Genomic DNA, 18,233 nt, shown 5'->3' with positions numbered 1-18,233 from the left:
GCTACACCTAGTTTATTTATATGAACCACTTTCTTACCTCAAGTACTTGCAAGGGCTATTTCTGGAAGCACGAACCCAAGATGGATTCCTGCTTCACCTTCACATAAGCTCAACAGTCAGCAGAGACATGTCCCAACCACTGCCATGCCATTATGAGTGCACAGAAGGGCATTTCTAGAAGCAAGAAGGACAAATGTCTCCCTTTGAACTATTGTAGTTGCGGTCCCTTCACCCTCACATGTAATCCTCCCTCAAGTAGAGATTTATACAGATCAAATTCAAATAAGAATATAACACTATATATCCGCATTCGATTAGCTTTCGGACGAAAGCAGATAGTTTTTGGAAATCAATTTTTTGAGTACAGATTCCTGTAAAATGAACATGAATACAGATTTTGACTATCTATTTACATTCCTGTGGAAATTGAGAGTAGCCATGAATTTTGAAAAACGGCGGTATGGCCTCATTGTTTGAGTTGAGTGGTACAAAATTGGAGAAGACGAGCAACAGAGAAGTTGAAGAGCTGAATCCACCACCCCACTATGGTTGATGTTGAAATACCATATCTAAAATTACATAAGTATCTTCATGAAGCTTTCTTTCCCATTTAATTTCTTTTTAATAATTTGTATCATAGCGTGAATTGATAATGGTATATAAATTTAAGCCAAATGTTCTCTATGAAGCAACGAAGGCTGCGTCTAGACACATGAGGGTGGGTGAAATGACCACCCTACCCCCCTAAATGGGCAGCCCATGTGTCTGGGCACAGTCTACGCTGCTGCATAGAAAACTTCCGCCCATTTATAGTATCCAGATCAGTTACATCCCAAAAGAAAAAAAGTTTATTCGCATATGCCGGTAAAAAATCCAACAAGACAAGATGATGGTTTCAGGCATAAGCTTGTCCAATACTCCTTAAGCTTACCATGTACAGAGTTTAGGCACACTTCACTAACTCTGTACTACATTCTACCACTAAATGCAAAACCTAAACCCTAAAACACATAACAATGCTAACCATTAGAAGGTTCCTTTGAATTCCAATACGAAATGAGCTGAGAAAACACTCTGGATTTTACTGAAATTAAATCATAGTCATAATTGTCCTCAGCAAAGTGAAGGTTTCTTCATATATCGCTCCTGGTAGGCTTATCCAACCTCTGAGTTACCTGCATCACAAGTTACTAAAATAAATGCAATTCCAGTTCCCCACTCTCACATATCTCTCCAAATCAAAAAGATTAAACTGAATTCAATGACTGCTTGCAATTTGATATCTTTGGATTACCCTGTCACCAGTAGCAGGGATCCAATCGTTGGTTGCTGGATTTCCCGTGCAAGAAGAGTGGCAAGCAGAGCAGTTAGTGTCTGGTGCTATCTTAAAGCAACTTCCATTGTTGTTCTCTGTTCCAATGAATCCCGTCCCAGTCTGCCAAATCAAACCATAAAAACGATAGAAATGTAACTCTCAAGTTCATGGTTCCGAGGAAGATGAGTAATTAGAGTACCGTGTGGTGTTGCTTGTCCACGCAGTTAAGGTCTTTGTAGTATTCCGTCTCTACGTATTCCTCTGTCGCATCTTTCCCCTTATAAACCAGTTTCTTTGATAAAAATACAGGCAAAAGAACCAAAATCAGATAAAAGGAATACAATCCAACAACATGAAAATTTAGGATTTATATAAAGGGATAGTAAAAGCAAAACCTCGGGATCGTTCTCGAGCTGTTGAAATTTGACGAATTCGGGAATGATTTCAGAGGAGCTACCAAGCGTGTCAGTGTATTGCGAAGAGTAATCGCTGCGCTGGGGTTTTGTATGGCGTTTGGGAGCTAAACCATCGAAGTAGCCCCTCGTTTCTTCCTCGATCCTCGTCTCTTCCTTCTCTGACAGATGAACATCGCTCCTATTCGGCCTCTTATCCGCCATTCTTCTGCTGCTTAAGACCGCCTAAGCCTTAGATCTTGATTTCGGACGATTGGAATGGAATGATCAACGATGAGATAGATTCAAAATTCAAGAATCGAAACCTGAAGTGTGTAATTTATTTAGAGAAAGACTGTGGTTGAGATATTTTCCGCAGTTGGAGCAGTTTTGGTGTTGGAAGGATTAACATCAACCGACAGCCCACGTCGTGTTGTGAGAAAAAAAAACTGAGAGGTCGATCTCAGAGTTTGAGAAGGGGACCCGGTGGATGAATACTGTGGAATGTGAATTGCATTTCACTGGAACTGTAAAAGTTTTGGTACGGGATGGAAAAGAAGTTGAACAGATCAAGTGCTTAGGTGGGCAATGACGGCGAAACCACGAAATCGGAAGCACTGCAAAAACAATTTGGATCCTCTATTGTCGAGCTGCTCGAAAAAGACCGTGCTGTCAAAACGATGAATGACTGTCTTATCTTTGCTTAGGTAAAGCATTCGAGCAGGGTAAGGGGGTCATTCTCTGTCTTGCTGTGTCTCAGCAGTACCATCCTATCGGACAGCTCAACAGTAAAAGATCTGGATACCTCCAAAAAGCCCCACTTGACTTGATCCCATCCTTCCTAAGTCCTTGTTTCGATTGATGGGTAATATTGTAATAATGCAACCTTTTCTGGACTCGATTGCATCCTTCCCGGCTAATTGTATTTGTCCCAATTATTAGCTTTGATCCACTTGCTGTCTCAAGGTGGTGGTCCTGACTATTTTGGGCCAGAGCAATCATAGCATTTGAATTATCAACTAACTTTTCGAAGGTGCAATTAGTTGTCACCAAATTCCAAGTTATTTTCTTGGAGAAAAGTTTATGTGAGGGAGGGAGTGTAAAAGTTTATGTGAAGGAGGGAGTGTATCGCCCACGCCTTGACACAGAGGAAACAAAATGATTGCCCACGTACACGTAGGGGCTACGCTCCCCATAGAGAATGTCCATGCTATTTTTGTTTGGGAAAAAATAATGCTGCCAAGGTACAGGTACGTATCGTATGTTAATGTTTTCTTGTGTATATCTCTCTCATTTCTCCCATGAATGATATATTTACCTTCTATTATGAGATGAGAGAAAAATTGAAAAGCACTAGCATACATTATATGTTATGCACTTAAACAAGGAACTCAATCTCTCTCTTTTTAATGTCCCTTGTTTTATTTCTAAAAGTAATTTAATATAGAGGTAAAAAGGTTTTGAAAAAATTTAAAGTTATTTAACATAATATTTATGTGAAAATGATATGATTTACCCATAGGCTTTGTTTGTCTCGGTGTAAAATTTTACCTGGAAAAAAGTATTTGAAAATTTTCGCTTCAAAAAATTTTAGAAGTAAAAATTTAAAAGTATTCCAATGCTTTTTTTTTATTTTTATGGAAATAAACTTTAGAAAAATTTTCACCATATAAAATTTTACATCAAAACAAACGGAGCCATATTGAAAAACAAAATATGTTATCTTAAAAGGTTTAAAAAAAAAAAAAAGAAGGTTATCTAATATGTACATGACCCATGTATGAAAACCAAGTCCTTTTTTTTGGGTTAATAAATCCTCATAATCCAATTTAAAAAAATAGAATGAGTTAGATGCAAATCCTATGGCCCCGTTTATTTAGAGGGGAAGGTGGGGTGGGATTGTCGGGAAGATGAGACCCACATGCTGGTGGGGTTTTGTTGGGAGTAGATTTGTTGAGGTAAATGGTACTTTTCCCATGAACAACAACCAAAGTCCTACTAATTTGGTGGGACTTTGAATAGGATACGAGTGGAATTTTGAAGTGTCATATATATATTTTTTTGGTAAATTGAAGTGTCATATTCAAAGCATTTAATGATGTTTCCTCAACTTTTGTAAGTTCACCATTTTAAGAGACCAAGATAACCAAACAAGATTGGGGTGAGATTTTGAAGTGTCACATCAGCATTTTCCCACCCCACCCCCACGTATGTCGTCTCTAAACAAAAGCGGCCTAATTGATTTATAACCTGGCTTTGGCTCTATTATATTCAGTGAAATTTGAAAATTGCTTAGCCTAAGGTCTTGTTTGATATAGGTAAAGATAGTGGTGGTGAAAGTTTGATTCAGTGAGCCCAAGCCCGCCCGAAGCCCACTCAAAGCTCGACAGAGCCTTTTCAGCCCATTGGGCGGGCCAGGGTTGAGATTCCTAAGCCTGAGTTACAGCCAAGGCCTTGGGTTGACCTCAGACCGCCCTAGCCCAACTCGGCCCTATATATGTATATTTTAGACATGTTTTATATATACAAATAAAAAATAATTATGTAAGTAGCGTGGGATGTCTAACTTTATTTATAAACATCACATTCTCTATTCTTTCTTTAGTTTTATAAAAAAAATTTTAAACTTTTTGCTTCAAAAACAAGAATACACTAATATTTAGTCTTACATTGAAGATTTAAAAAGGAGAATGAGAGTCTATAAATAAAAAGGAGAGATGGTTGAGATTTTTAAAGTTTGTTATCAAACCCAAGGAGATAACTTAGTTGGCAACGACCAACACTTCACAATTAAGAAGTCATGAGTTAAACCTCTCTTTAGAATTATCTATCAAAAAAAGTTGGTTTTTATATTATTAGACAAACAAAACAATCAAATGATAAAACAGAACCAAACCCAGCCCAAACTGAACCCCGCAAAGCCAGGCCTGGGCTAAATATCTCATCCCGACCTCAGGATGGGCCGATACTGGGCCAGGCTTAGGCTAAACCTTGGAGATCCGAGGCTGGGCCTGGGTTTTCAAAAACCCGGCCTATATATCATGGGCCTGCACAGCACAGTCTTCTCTTGTAGGTTGTAGCCGCAACAAAAGCTAGGGTAAAGGAAAGGCTGTTTCGAAATTCGGAAGAACCTCACCCTATCAGTCAGTCTGTAACCACTAACCAGTACCTTCTCTCTCTTGATTCGGCGATTCTTCTTACCAGTAGCCTAGTTCAGTGGCGCTTATCCATGGCGGGCAATCCTTCAAATGGTAATCTTTAAAAACTGAAACCCACAGTTTCTGTCAGAACTTTATATCTAAGCCGTTACCAGCTACATTAATTGGTTTCGGTACTCATACACTTGTCGCAGAGATTCTTCTGGAGCAGTTGAAGGATGGAAATGCAGATTTCGAACTCGTTTCTTCTCCTGTCACTCCGATTTCGAGTGCAAAATTGGTTACGTGTTCTTCAGCGTTCCTCGGAAGTGGCAGTCATCGGTTCTTTGCTAGAATAGGATCATCTCTGTAAGTTTTTCTTTGGTGGAATTTGAGTTATTCAAATGATTTTCATGGAGTGTGAATACAATGTAAGCATAAACATCTCCTTAGTTTTAATTGCATAATTTTGTCCGAAGTGGTGGAGCTTCTCCGGCATTGAGAAAGGTGGAGCGTTACTCGGTTCAGAAAGTTACTGGAGATGGACGTTGTATGTTTCGCGCACTGGTAACGTTTCTCAATTCTTTGTGAAACTAATATCGGTGGAAATATTAGCCAGATTGTTGAACTACATTAGATTTGTTTATTTCAAATTTTAACTGGAACTAGTAGTTACAGTGAGCATGCTTATATGTTTAAATTCAACGGGATCTGGTAGATCAAGCGAGCAAGCTTATAAGATTGAATTCTCACCGAAACCAGAACTGACTGAAGCAACATAATCAGAGATTTTTGACGAAATCGAGCTGAAAAAACCTGTTCTTATTCGGAAATAAGGAAGGAAAGATTTGAAAAGAACTAAATGCTGCATAATGATTCTGAAAATAATGGCACTTTGTGTATTTGTTTGGGGTTATTCATTGAGGAGCCGGGACTCTAGGAGCTTTATTTTCTTCACATTTATCATAGGGGGACCACACCATGTGTTTCTTAATCGCATTGATATAACTTCCACTTTCTCTCTTTGTTACAGTATGTCATTGATTGTTGATATAACAGACTGGCTTCAGTGTCAAAGTTGTTATAACTCAAAATGGAAAAATAGGAACTCAAGTTCGACATTAATAACGTCATGCAAAGATCACTGAATTATAAATAAATCATAACTGGAAAAATAACTTATAGCTTTGGTCTGAACAGGTTATTGATATTTCATCCCAGATTTATGCATTCATCTCACTGTTAATTTTAGCAGCAATACTGAGGAAATCACACAATGCTTTAACGCTTGCTCGTATGTGGTGTTTTCTTGAATGGTTTCCATTTTCAGTGGTCTTCCTTTGCTGCCAATAGATAGTCAGTTCAGATTAATGAAATCCAACTGGAACCGTTAGGTAAAAGGAATGGCTTTCAACAAGGGGATCGCTCTAAGCCCAAGGGAAGAAAGAGATAATGCAGGTAACTTGAAACTATTTGCATGTGTGTTCTTATGTTATGTGTCTATGGATGAATGAGAAAACTTATTTTTTTTAATGCATTATGTGTACATTATGTTGTGAATGGGCATCATTAAAGGTGGAGGGCCTGTGAGGACTTGCTTATTCCATTGCTCATATCTTAGATAATTTCTGAGATCTGGTTCTAGTATTTTGCTTTTCCCAGCACCTTTGGAAACTCCGCCTTTCCAATCACTATATAATAGTGGCATGATATTTTCATCCTTATACATGGCGAATTTTTTACCCACATTTGCATTTCAAGTTTTCAACTTTTATTTACTAGTAAATTTCCAATTATCAGCTGAACAAGATCTGTGGTATGTTAATAAATTTAAGGGAATTTTACTTGCTATTTATCCCTGTAAAAATAGGAAGGACTTACATCAATTTCAAGATTATCCTAGATATATCTTGGTTTAAAAATTTTAAGAACTCTAGGAATCAGGTGCATATGAAGGAATTGGATCCTTCTGTATTCAATGTGTTTCATTGGAATTATATTGGTAATAAACTTCCAATGGGAAAATTTATCATATTTTCAGAGCTAATGCAGATGAATTGCGGATGGCTGTAAAAGAAGTTATATGTGAGGATGATAAAGAACGGCGTCAATATGAAGAAGCACTGGTTGCAATTACAGTTGAGGAGTCTTTGAAGCGGTATGTGCCTCTATTTTGTAAAAAATATTTAGTCGTTAGTCTTTCTCTTTTAGCTCATTATTCATGGTGGAGATATAGTTTTTATTATCATTTATCCCCCAGCAAATAGTTTTAGTAAAATTTTAAATGGCTTGCTGTAGATACTGCCAACGCATTGAAAAATCTGATTTCTGGGGTGGCGAGTCAGAGTTACTGGTGAGTAATTCTAGGTCCCAATCATCTGACCCGGATTTTTCTGTCCTTGCGTTTTTGGATATTGTTTCCATTTTTTTAGAGTTCCACAATGTAATGATCACTGTGAGCTTCATTGGGCTATAGTAATCAGCTTATTGTGCTAAGAAACATCTGCGACCATAGTATTAAATCTTGTTTTGAAAGGCCATTACGACCAGACCGAAATTTCGCCAAAATATGGTATTTTTTCTGAGTTTTGTTTGGCCATTTCTCAGTGTAAAATGCTGAAATGACCAAAATAACCGAAATTTCGACGAAACGGTGCATTTTTTAGACCGAAAATACCGAAATTTCCTAAATGAGATGACCAAAATTCCGAAATATTGCATTTTTTTTTCATTTTGCCATAGCATCTTGTTTTGGCCTGGAGATTTTGAACTATGTCTGCGACCTGTTCAAGTTTTCTGCATCGTGTCCCATTTCCAGCCCTATTTTTTCTGCATTACGAACTATAATTACTTTCAGAAGTGTCCTGATGCGATTATCTCTATGTTCAGCAACAATTGTGTTATTGTCTTGTTTTTATTGCCTTGAAGAATGGTGATGGCTATTGGGTTGTTTTAGTTATGATAGTTAAATGGTTGATGCATTTTTAAATAACATCATTCATCAACATTGATGACGCCAGCTTGCTCAGTTTCAGCTTCTCTTAGGTTCCATTTTGGGATAGACCTACATTAGACTTGGATATAATACTCTGATGAGATCTTCCCTTGAAAGTAGACAAGGAAAAGGGAATGGGACGATATACCAAACCTGTAAACCATCATCTAGAAGGGAAAGAAGAGGAGGAGGTGGAAGAAGAAGAAGAGAAAGAGAAGAGAATACGATGGAGAAGGGAGAGAGTGAGCTAGAACCACGATAGGATTCAGAATATCTCCTATCGTGGTCTAGCCCCACCAATTATACTATATCAAGTAATCTACTCTTAGTGGGAAACCTACTAAGAGTCTTAAGTCTAATTACTATAAAATTAAATAAAAAACTAAAAGCAATTAAAAACAAACTACAACTCAACATCACCCACAACTCAACGGCTGGGACACTCCCCATCAAGCTGTAGTATATACATCTCGCATACCCAGCTTGGAATAGCCACTAAGAAATGCAAGCCTAAACAACACCTTTGTGAACATATCGCCAAGTTGATCGCCTAAGTTGTCAAACGGAATAGAGACGGTCTATGCATAATAACATTACTCATAAAATGACAGGCGACCTCAATATGCTTAGTCCTCTCATGGAAAACCAGGTTACTGACAATATAAATTGCAGCTTGATTATCTCAATACATCTCCATAGGTTTAGTAACTGAGAATCCCAACTCCTAAATGAGAGATTTCAGCTGCCATATTTGCCATAGCTTTGTATTCAACCTTTGCACTTGACCGAGCCACTGTAATCTGTTTCTTCCTCCTCCGAGTGACAAAATTTTCACCAACACATGTACAATATCCAGTAGTAGACATATGATCACCATCAACACCAGACCAATCAGCATTATAGTTACCCATACTATCAGTATGACAATGACATCAATAAATAGGGCCTTTCCCAAGAGCACCTTTAAAATATTTCAAAATGTAACAAGCAACATCCCAGTGAGCCTGCTTGAGATTTTTCATGAACTGACTAATAGCACCCACAATAAATGAAATATCAAGTCGAGTAATAGTTAGGTAGATAAGTTTCCAACAAGTAGCCTGAACTGATGTTTATCCGCAAATTCTTTGTCATCACACGATCTAAGATTCAGATGAGGAGTATCCACAAGCTTAGAACCCAACATCCCTGTCTCAGATAGAGATCAAGCACATACTTCCTTTGAGATAGATTGACTCCCTTTGTACTACAAATGACTTCAATACCCAAAAAATATCTAAGAATTCCCAAATCTTTCATTTGAAAATATCGATGCAAATGCCCCTTGCATTCTCAATCCCAAAAATTCATTACCAAAAATAATGATATCATCCACATACACCAGCAGTGACCTTATTGAATTTGTCAAACCAAGCATTTGGGACTCTTTCAACCCATAAATAGTCTTGTGATTTGTGAAGACAACAAACGGCAAACCTTTGATGCATTATTCCCTTGAGCAACATACCAAGGGGTTGCTTCATGTACAACTCCTCCTCAAGATTACCATGAAGAAAGCATTTTTTATATCAAGTTGAAACAGTGGCTAGTCAAGATTAATAACCAAGGATATCAGAATACGAGCAGAGTTAAGATGAGCCGCTGGAGAGAAGGTCTCAAAATAGTCAATGGATATCCTTTGGCAACCAAGCGAGCTTTCAATAGCTCAACGGAACCATTTGGTAGATACTTGACAGTGTACAACCAATGACACTGCATGAGTTCCTTCCTTGGGGGTAAGTCAGTAAGAGACCATGTCTAACAATCTAACAAGCCATCCATTTCTACATCCATAGTGTTCTTCCAACCACGATGCAACAATGCTTCTTAGTAAATTATGAAGTAAAGGTGGAAGCTGAGAAACTGTAACAAATTTAGAAATATGATAAGCAATATTAATTTTTTGAGTACAAGTTCAAATACCTTAACGAAGAGCGACTAGCATGTTAGTGGAAGTAGGATCCCCAAGCAAAGGTTCTGATAAAGTAGAGGGCAGTATTGGAGAATCAACCGGAACTGTTGAAGTTAACTTGGAATGGTGCTTTTATACCTACAATTGGTTATCAGAACACGTAACAGGACCATAACACTGATAACCTTTGTGAGTGTGAGCATACCCTAGGAACACACACTTGGTAGTACACATATATAATTTGTCAAGACCAGGTCGAAGGTTGTGAAGAAACATGTACAACCAAACAACCATAGTGGTAAACCAAACAGAGAATGTGTAGTTGAGCATTCACTATTCGTGTGAATCAAGATAGGCTTGAGTACCCAAATTGGCATCCCACCCATGGGTTGATTGTGAAAGTGAAGCACTCAACATCCCATGGCAAAGGCAATCGGTGTCTTAGCAATATAGGATATTTTCTTTTCTGATGCAAATCAATAATCTTATAGTTTTTCCCTTTATCCTAGTGATGTCTTTGATACTAAACCTTGTTCTCGACCTTGGAAACAGGAGGTTTTAAGATTAGTAGATCAAAGACGGAGTATATGATGTGTAACTTTAATCACACTATGATTGATGATGACATGGTGAAAATATAGGAGAGAGAGATACCGCCAAGTGACTATTTCAGATATCTGGGGTCTATCATACACAAAGAAGGTGATAAAGATGATTTTTCACAAAGAATTAATGTGGGATGGATGAAGATGAGAGGTGCAACTGGAGTATTGTGTGACCGACACATCCCTTCAAAGCTTGAGGGAAAGTTCTACTGGACTGTTGTCCGACCTGCTATGATGTATGGGGCGGAATGTTGTGTGATTAAGAAATCCAATAGCGAAGTTATGTGTTGCAGAGATGAGGATGTTAAGATGGATGTGCGGCAAAACTAGGAAGGATAAAGTGAGGAAAGAACGTATTAGAGCTGATGTCGGAGTTGCCCCGATCAGCGACAAGCTCCGAGAATGTCGACTGAGGTGGTTTGGCCATGTGTAACGGAGGTCCTGGGGATGCCCCAGTATGGAGGAGTGATCTGGTTCCGATTGAAGGAGCTAAAAGAGCTTGGGGCAGGCCTAAAATGACCATAGGTGAGGTTATTAGCAATTTCGTGACTTTCACAAATGACAGACTAGTGGATGGCTGCAGGTGTAATTTTTGCCACATTTTTTGGTGTGGGTGTGATTTTCTGGAAGCATGAGGGATTTTTAGTGTAATTTACCCTTTTCTGAATGATTAGCCTCTAAATATTCTTAAACTACTATGTCCCGTGTAATATGCCATGATGCTCTTCTCCTGTAATTAAAATTCTGCGTTTTAACATTATACTAGAGATGAAAATTAAGTAGGAACTACCCTCCATATACCCTTTCTATTAGAGTAGACGTGCCCATACTGTAAAGCTAAAAGGATAGTGCATCATAAAGTCTGGAACAGATTCTGTGGCCCTGAGGCAGAATATGCGAGAAATGATCCTCAGATTAAAAGGTTGACCTAAAAATTGAACGGATAAACTAGTAACCACAATGGAATGAGTCTATCTCTCCCTGCTTGTGGGGTGCTTTTACCTGGTATGTGTTACTTTAACTTCACAATCACTAATTATGACATGGATTACTTAATTGATTCTTGGATGGCATGGAACTAAGGCATGAAATCACCTAGTTTTGAATATTACTTTGTATATTAATTAATGATTTATTTACATACTTTGCATGATGTCCTCAGGAAAATGTATATTTTACACAAATTTTATTTAGCACGAGCAGTGAGTTCAGAGTTTTAACTATCACAAATAATTGGCATATTGTAGTATTTGCAATTTCCAAATTATGCATGCATAGCTTCTTTGGTCCAAAATCTGTAATGATCGTTAATTCTGTCTGCAGGTGTTGTCGAGGTTGTGCTGTCAGCCAATTATTGTGTACATACCTGAGCATGAGGTCTCTCTCTCTCTCCCTTGAGAAAAAACTATTATAATTAATTGGTTTATGCCTGTATTTATTTTGGATTCTGTGGAAGAAATACTTCTACATACATATTCTTAGTTCATAGGATTAATAATTCATTCAATTTAGTACCATTTTGCTTATTCTGAGTTTCTAAATGAAGTTTTCCGTCACTGCTATTGCAATTAGTCGCACAAGTACAGAGTTCACAAACGTTGAGCGTACAAAGTTATGTTATTACTAATTGCACCTTGATATAGAACAACAAAGTTGTAGGAACCTTTATCAGATAGGCTGGGACAGTTATGCTGGTATTTGACTCAGAAGCCATGTTATATACATGGTCGAAATTTCGGCTGAAATGATCGTATTTTGCAAAATATCTCAGTTTTAAGAAGACTCCAAATGAAACAAGGATTGACTTTGCAGGCATACCAGATTTCGACTAAAATTTCAGTATTTCAACTCATTTCGGCAAATTTCGAGATTTTGGCCCCCTTTGGCCTGAAGGTTCCAGAACTACAAGAAAACCTCAATTTTTGTTTGGCAAAGTCCTTTGTTTTGCTACAGAATCAAGACTTGGTAGTCAACCGTGGAGCATCCACTCAAACATTTGGGTGGATTTGACGCATTCATTTAGCCAAACTTCCTCAAATTTCAAAATTTCCACATATAGGGTTGTTGTGATGGACTTTGAGAGATTCTTCGGACAGAGGATAACATGGCCGCCATATGTCATAGGTCCAAAGCTAACCTACCACATTGGGTGTTCTTTTTTCCAATCTTGTGCTTCAAACATATGTAAACATGCTTAAATAGGTAATCCCTATTAATTATCTATAATGACACATTTTTACATTGGTGTACTTAAATGATTATTTCCCTTTTTTAGTTCACTTGCTTTTATTGAATGATGTGCTTTCTAGTTCTAGACTATGTGTAGAATTGGTTATATAAGAGAAAGGGTACCAAAACATAGAATATACAGTACCAACCTAGGGTCCGAAGCCAAATTACTATATAATTTTTTAAATCCGAAATATTTTGACCCAGTCAAAATCGAAATCTCGAATTATGATTATACATTGTAATGTACCACAAAATATAGAAACCTGTATAATACTGGATACAGACAGGTTTTGTTGATTTCAGACACCAAAATGGAATGCTCAACATGACAACATACTGGCTAATCAACATATCAAGACATTCTTACAGTTTCAGGTGTTATAGGTGAAGAAATATGAAAAGATCACATAAGTTCACATGACTGTGATCTAGGTCTATTCTGTTCCCGACAATTGATACAAGAGAATGTTCTTTCTCATCCGAGATATAAACTTTTGATTGTAGAAAAATAACAGACACATTAGATAAGTATAGTTTTTGTATGTTTGTATGATTTTCTGTGAACATTAGACCTATATGTAGAAAAGTTTATGCTTTTTTAGTTTTCTGTTATGTTTTTGTCATACATACCCTAAATCATATTGGCATCCCAGGTTTGCTTACTAACCTTGAAATTGCCTGGATGTGACCTGAAGTTTATGGGTTTTGAACCCTTGAACTAGTGTATGGAAAAACTTTGGGGAGTTTTAAATCTCTACCTAGAAAAAGCACTTGTTATTCCCTATCATATTGGAGGTTGAAGCTGTCATTCATTTATCTTTCCTTGCATAACCTAGATGAGAAGGTTACTTCAATAATTTGCATTGTTAAAATTTTCCTTGTGGCAGCATGAATTCAAAGTTCAAACTTAACGATGCTTAAAATTTTTGATGCACTTCACATAGATTCAAGGCTGTACTTTGAATGATCTTCATGAAAGAGCAAAGTACATAACAAAATTTTTGCTCTAAAATGTAATCATTCATCAATCATATTCGACTGCTTAAGAAAATATTTTATATTGTCCTTCGTCTACTTTTGATATTCAGCTTTCTGTAACTTGCAGCACGCAATGGGGAGGGGCAATGGCTTTATTCCCATTGCAGAATATGGAGCTGAGTTCAGTAAGACATCAAAGAAAGGAAAAACAAGGAAGGCAGTGAGGCTTCTCTATAGTGGTAAGAACCATTATGATCTGCTTGCCTGATGGATTCTTGAATTAGCAACGATGTAGTTTGGAAGTGGTGGAAATTTCATTTCAAGATCTTATTGAGCTGAGCCATATATATTTTACTGCCAGAAGATCATTGAGAATGTCATGATTACAACAGTTGAGTCTTTACCAAAAAAAAAAATAAAAATTACAACAGTTGAGTTTGTTATATAGTTATCGATGGTGTGAAGTGTACTGTCATTTTTGGATCATTATGATGTTTTATATAATTTTAGTAATATTTATCTATTGATGGGATCTAATATGCAAGATGTCAGGTTATAATAATGAAGTATTTGAAAGTAAGATGATTATGGAAAAAGCTGGCCATGACGTAATGGTCATAGTCGAGGTCCAGCAGTGTTACCCTCATAACTTGGGCAGCCTTGTCCCCACTTCGTAGAGAGGCTGTTTCCCGACTCGAACCTGTGACTCCTAGGTCACAATGGAGCAACCTTACCCGTGCACCGCGGTCCGCCCTCTAAGATGTATAAAGCATAAGCACAAAAATTTAGCTTCCATGTGTTTGGTTGTTATGCATTTCTTTGTGAGCCCATTTGTTTTTCTTTATTGTCTACTATTTTACTTGAAAGGATTGTTTCTAATTTTTCAATGAAATTTCACTGAAACTGTTTTCTTCCGAGCGAAGAGCCAAAATTGTTTATCTCAAAAAGGCCGCATTGCCGCATTTCATCCACTCGACTTCCATCCATACACTTTTATAATTTTTTTTTGCCCCATCTAATTTCAATTCATTCACCATTCAGTGAGAATTCTATTTTTCACTTCACTTCTGTTACAGTGGGACCCACCTTGAATGTTACAAAACGATGATAGGATTTTTTAGATACATCAAAAGATAAAAGATAAGATATGAAAGGGGGAGGAGAGGAGTCCAAATAACAAAATTATGTTAGTGATTACAACCGAAGGAGGCTAAAGCATCAGCTATAAAATTGTCTTCTCGAGATATATATGCCAAAATATAACTAACTAAAAGTGATCAAGAAGATTAAAACAATCAGAAACTATATGAGAAATCCGCCAAAGAGGATTCAGAAAAGCCCGATAGAGATGAAATTTGACAAGATGGGTACGGTGCGGTCTTCTTCCACGGATCCCATTGTTTGTGCTTTTATGCAGTTTGTCTCAATGAAGTTTCCATGAAAATCTATTTACTTGGTGTCCACTGCCCAATGTTGTCAATCTTAAATTGAACACAATCCAAGGGAAAAAAAATCTAATCCGAAAGTAATGTTTCTTTTTATTTAATGGAAAAGAAAAACTTTAAAGAAAAGGTGCAAATATTGTTTATGCTCTCTATCTTGCTACCAGAGAGCTTAGAAGACTTAGCTCAAGTGGCAAAATTGTGGGTTAGTGTGTTAGACGTACATGTAATCTACAAATTTTCTTAAGGGGAAAAGATCCCTGCTGGGTCGTGTGGTGCCTGCGACCAAATACAGAGGGAGGCAAAATGATGGCCCCGCTCCCATGTGAAATACAAAAAAAATCACACTTGTTTATGCCCACGCTTATTCTCTTATTGGCCTCAATGCTAGTGTCTGTGCCATGCAACTTGGCAATGATCCCCCATCTTTTTCTTAATAATTATAGATTGAAAATATTTGAAATTTTTTTTGTTATTTTTTGGGATGGGGTGGGGAACCTAGACTAGATGAGGAACAACAGGTCTCAAATTCGAAACCTCCTAAGGGATAGGCTCTATTGCACTAACAACTATCTTTGAGTTGAAGAGTATGTGAATATTTGATAGTAAGGCAAAATTTGATCAAACTGTAACCACAATAACATTTGAGTAAAATCCGTTCAGATTTTTATATACTTTAAGGCCTTTTCTTGTTGCAACTTTGATTCCTGTTTAGTTGTTTTCTCATCAGCTTCAGCTATTGAACCTAGCAAGTCATAATCAGATTAGATATATTTTGTTATTTCCTAAAAAAATAGAGAAGATGCCCATCCTGCTCCCTTGGTTTTTGTAAGAAGCTACCATTAGTGATGATAAGTTTACGACCATCTGTTGGCAATTGCACTGGATCAGCTTGACATGGATGAGTGATGTCATCACTAATGGAGAAAGTGACATGATGTCCATTATAAAATTAGATGTTGGTTTTTTATTTTATTTTAAAGTCATTTAGAAAATAGGACAATTTTGTCATATGGACATTTAGGATTGAAGTTTTTTAGAAGACAGGGCAATTTAGTCATATGGACATTTATCTGACGTTTTTGGATCCCTAGGGTATCAAGGGTTACAATTGTAATTTTTGAAAATATAAGGGGAAAAATGCAAGTTAGGATTTCATCAGGGGAAGTCCGCAGAATTTATCCTTTTTTTTTTCCCCCTGCATCACTCTTTGGCCGTTGCTTCGTTTATGCGGAACGGACCATGTGGAAGTGGAAATAAATCCTCTCTCCAATGCTCTCCTCCGCCAACAGGAGCTTCAGACATCAAATACATCTCTTCTGTTTCGTGCTTGGGCTGATAATGATGTACATCCAAGAGGGATCTTCAATATCGACTCATCCTTGAAATTTTGGAGTCCACAGAGAACCCAAAAGGAGTAATCTCTTTCGAATTTCAGTTGTTTCCATTTTCTGGGTTAATTCTAACCCAAAAAAGGAAAAGAAATGATGGGAAACGAGAGATGAGGCAAGAGATTAAAAAATAAAAGGAAATTTACACATACCACCCATGAGATATGACGAAAGGATATTTTCACCCTTACTTTTGGAAAATTCTGCGTACTCCCTGAGGTTTGCAAACGGTAACAAATAAGCACATTCCGTCAGTTCAGGATTTAAAAATTAGACTTGAATCGATGGAATTGCCCTTCTAAAAAAAACCCCAAAAAATAAAAACAAAACAAAACCTGCAATTCATCTTCCCCAAAATCGATTGGGAAGATCAGTGGCAACCATCCCAAAACGTTCTGGCAGCGACTCAGCTTTACTGGGTTTGCTCGACTTGGGCTTCTTCAGTTCCGGTGTTTGTGGTTGTTGATGCTGCTATAGATTTCTTTGTTCTCCGATGAAGCTGGATTTGGGATTCCTCTTGGATCGTCTTCTAGATGGGTTCTTAGATGATTCTGTTTCACTTTCTCTGTCCTGCACAACCGACCAAGCATCGACGGCAAAAGAAAACTCAGGATCTACCAAACGAAAGCTTTTCTTCAGAAGAGGCCTTGGTAAAGCCAAAAAGGAAGACAGAAGAGAAACAATATATTGCACATACGCTAATCAGGATGCTAAAACTATAGGTTAACCTCGAAATTCACGACCAAGGGGAAAAAAAAAAAAATCCATTCTAAATTTCTAATAACCAACGGATGCACAAAATGGATTAACAGATCCACAAGAACCAGAAAACAATAACAAAAAGGTTCCTTCTACTGACTCGGATCTCACAATATCATTATCCAACACAGATAATGAAGGAAAGTTGAAGAAAACAGAAGCCAAAAGGAAACGATGGAAAAAAAAGCAGATATTTTTCACAAGCGGAGTCCACCAAAACCTTGAAAACTGAAGAAAGTAACATCTCGGAGCAGATCTTAGAGAAAAAGAGCATGCTTTTTTATCAAGGAAGTGAAAATGAAATAGAATCCAAGCTCAGAAGAAGCAAATCAGATAAACTAATTGCGCGCTAAGCTTCAAAAGCATATGAGACTATGAGAGAGATAGATCTGAAATCATACCTAGAACTGCTACAAAACTCATAAAGCTTTCCTCGGTTAGAAAAGATGATAAGAGCGACCTCAACATCGCAGAGAACTAAAAGATGAGAGAGCAAAAGATCTCACACAACAAACTCCAGGTTTCAGTCCCATAGAAGAAAGGGTTTTGAAACCTGCAACTCATCTTCCCCAATCGATTTGGGGAAGATGAGTTGCAGGTTTTTTTATTTTTTATTTGCAAGGATACGAAAATGAACTGGTTCTTCAATGCTTTCCCAAATTTCATAATGAATTCAATACACGTCCCAAGAATCATTACATATAATCCATTGTTGAATAACAGAGTATGAATTTAAAAGGGTCTATTAGCAATTAAAACGATCCATTAGTTGTGCTTTTGATGGCACATCTCACTCTGTCACAGATGGGCAAAATGTGTATTCTAATGCTTTTGATGGCAATTCCGACACATTAGTTGCTGTTCTTAACAGTATTGGACATGGTCAGATGCCCATTTCCAGGAGTGATGGTGAACAAATCAGAGTTTCGGGTTAGGGTTTGAGGGTCAAGCAGAGAGTGATGGTGAAGATGGTGATGATTCGGTTCAGGCAAAGAGGTTGAAGAGGAGTGATTGAGTGGCAAACGTTTTGGGATGG

The 18,233-nt window shown here is 37.4% G+C and overlaps 2 protein-coding genes across 2 annotated transcripts; one reads left to right on the top strand and one right to left on the bottom strand.

The window, feature by feature from the left end:
• Positions 1-1,111: 1,111 nt before the first annotated feature.
• Positions 1,112-4,984, bottom strand: LOC122642313. The gene is made up of 6 exons (XM_043835755.1): positions 4,980-4,984; positions 4,877-4,885; positions 1,711-1,939; positions 1,515-1,607; positions 1,295-1,435; positions 1,112-1,175 (listed from the first exon to the last, which is right to left on the bottom strand). Exons 3-6 carry the CDS (start codon positions 1,930-1,932, stop codon positions 1,134-1,136), a joined length of 498 nt encoding a protein of 165 aa, XP_043691690.1. The 5' UTR covers positions 1,933-1,939; positions 4,877-4,885; positions 4,980-4,984; the 3' UTR covers positions 1,112-1,133.
• LOC122642302 (OVARIAN TUMOR DOMAIN-containing deubiquitinating enzyme 3) lies at positions 4,872-14,058 on the top strand. The gene is made up of 10 exons (XM_043835745.1): positions 4,872-4,958; positions 5,060-5,213; positions 5,324-5,411; positions 6,239-6,302; positions 6,897-7,002; positions 7,143-7,197; positions 11,719-11,772; positions 13,733-13,928; positions 13,967-13,987; positions 14,027-14,058. The coding sequence occupies exons 1-8, from the start codon at positions 4,937-4,939 to the stop codon at positions 13,871-13,873; spliced, it is 684 nt and encodes a 227-aa protein (XP_043691680.1). The 5' UTR covers positions 4,872-4,936; the 3' UTR covers positions 13,874-13,928; positions 13,967-13,987; positions 14,027-14,058.
• The last annotated feature ends 4,175 nt before the right edge of the window (positions 14,059-18,233 follow it).

Source organism: Telopea speciosissima, chromosome 1 (genome assembly GCF_018873765.1).
Source record: "Telopea speciosissima isolate NSW1024214 ecotype Mountain lineage chromosome 1, Tspe_v1, whole genome shotgun sequence".
NCBI classification, from domain to species: domain Eukaryota; kingdom Viridiplantae; phylum Streptophyta; class Magnoliopsida; order Proteales; family Proteaceae; genus Telopea; species Telopea speciosissima.
The sequence above is the reverse complement of the archived record's forward strand: the minus strand, read 5'-3'. Positions and strand labels throughout refer to the sequence as shown.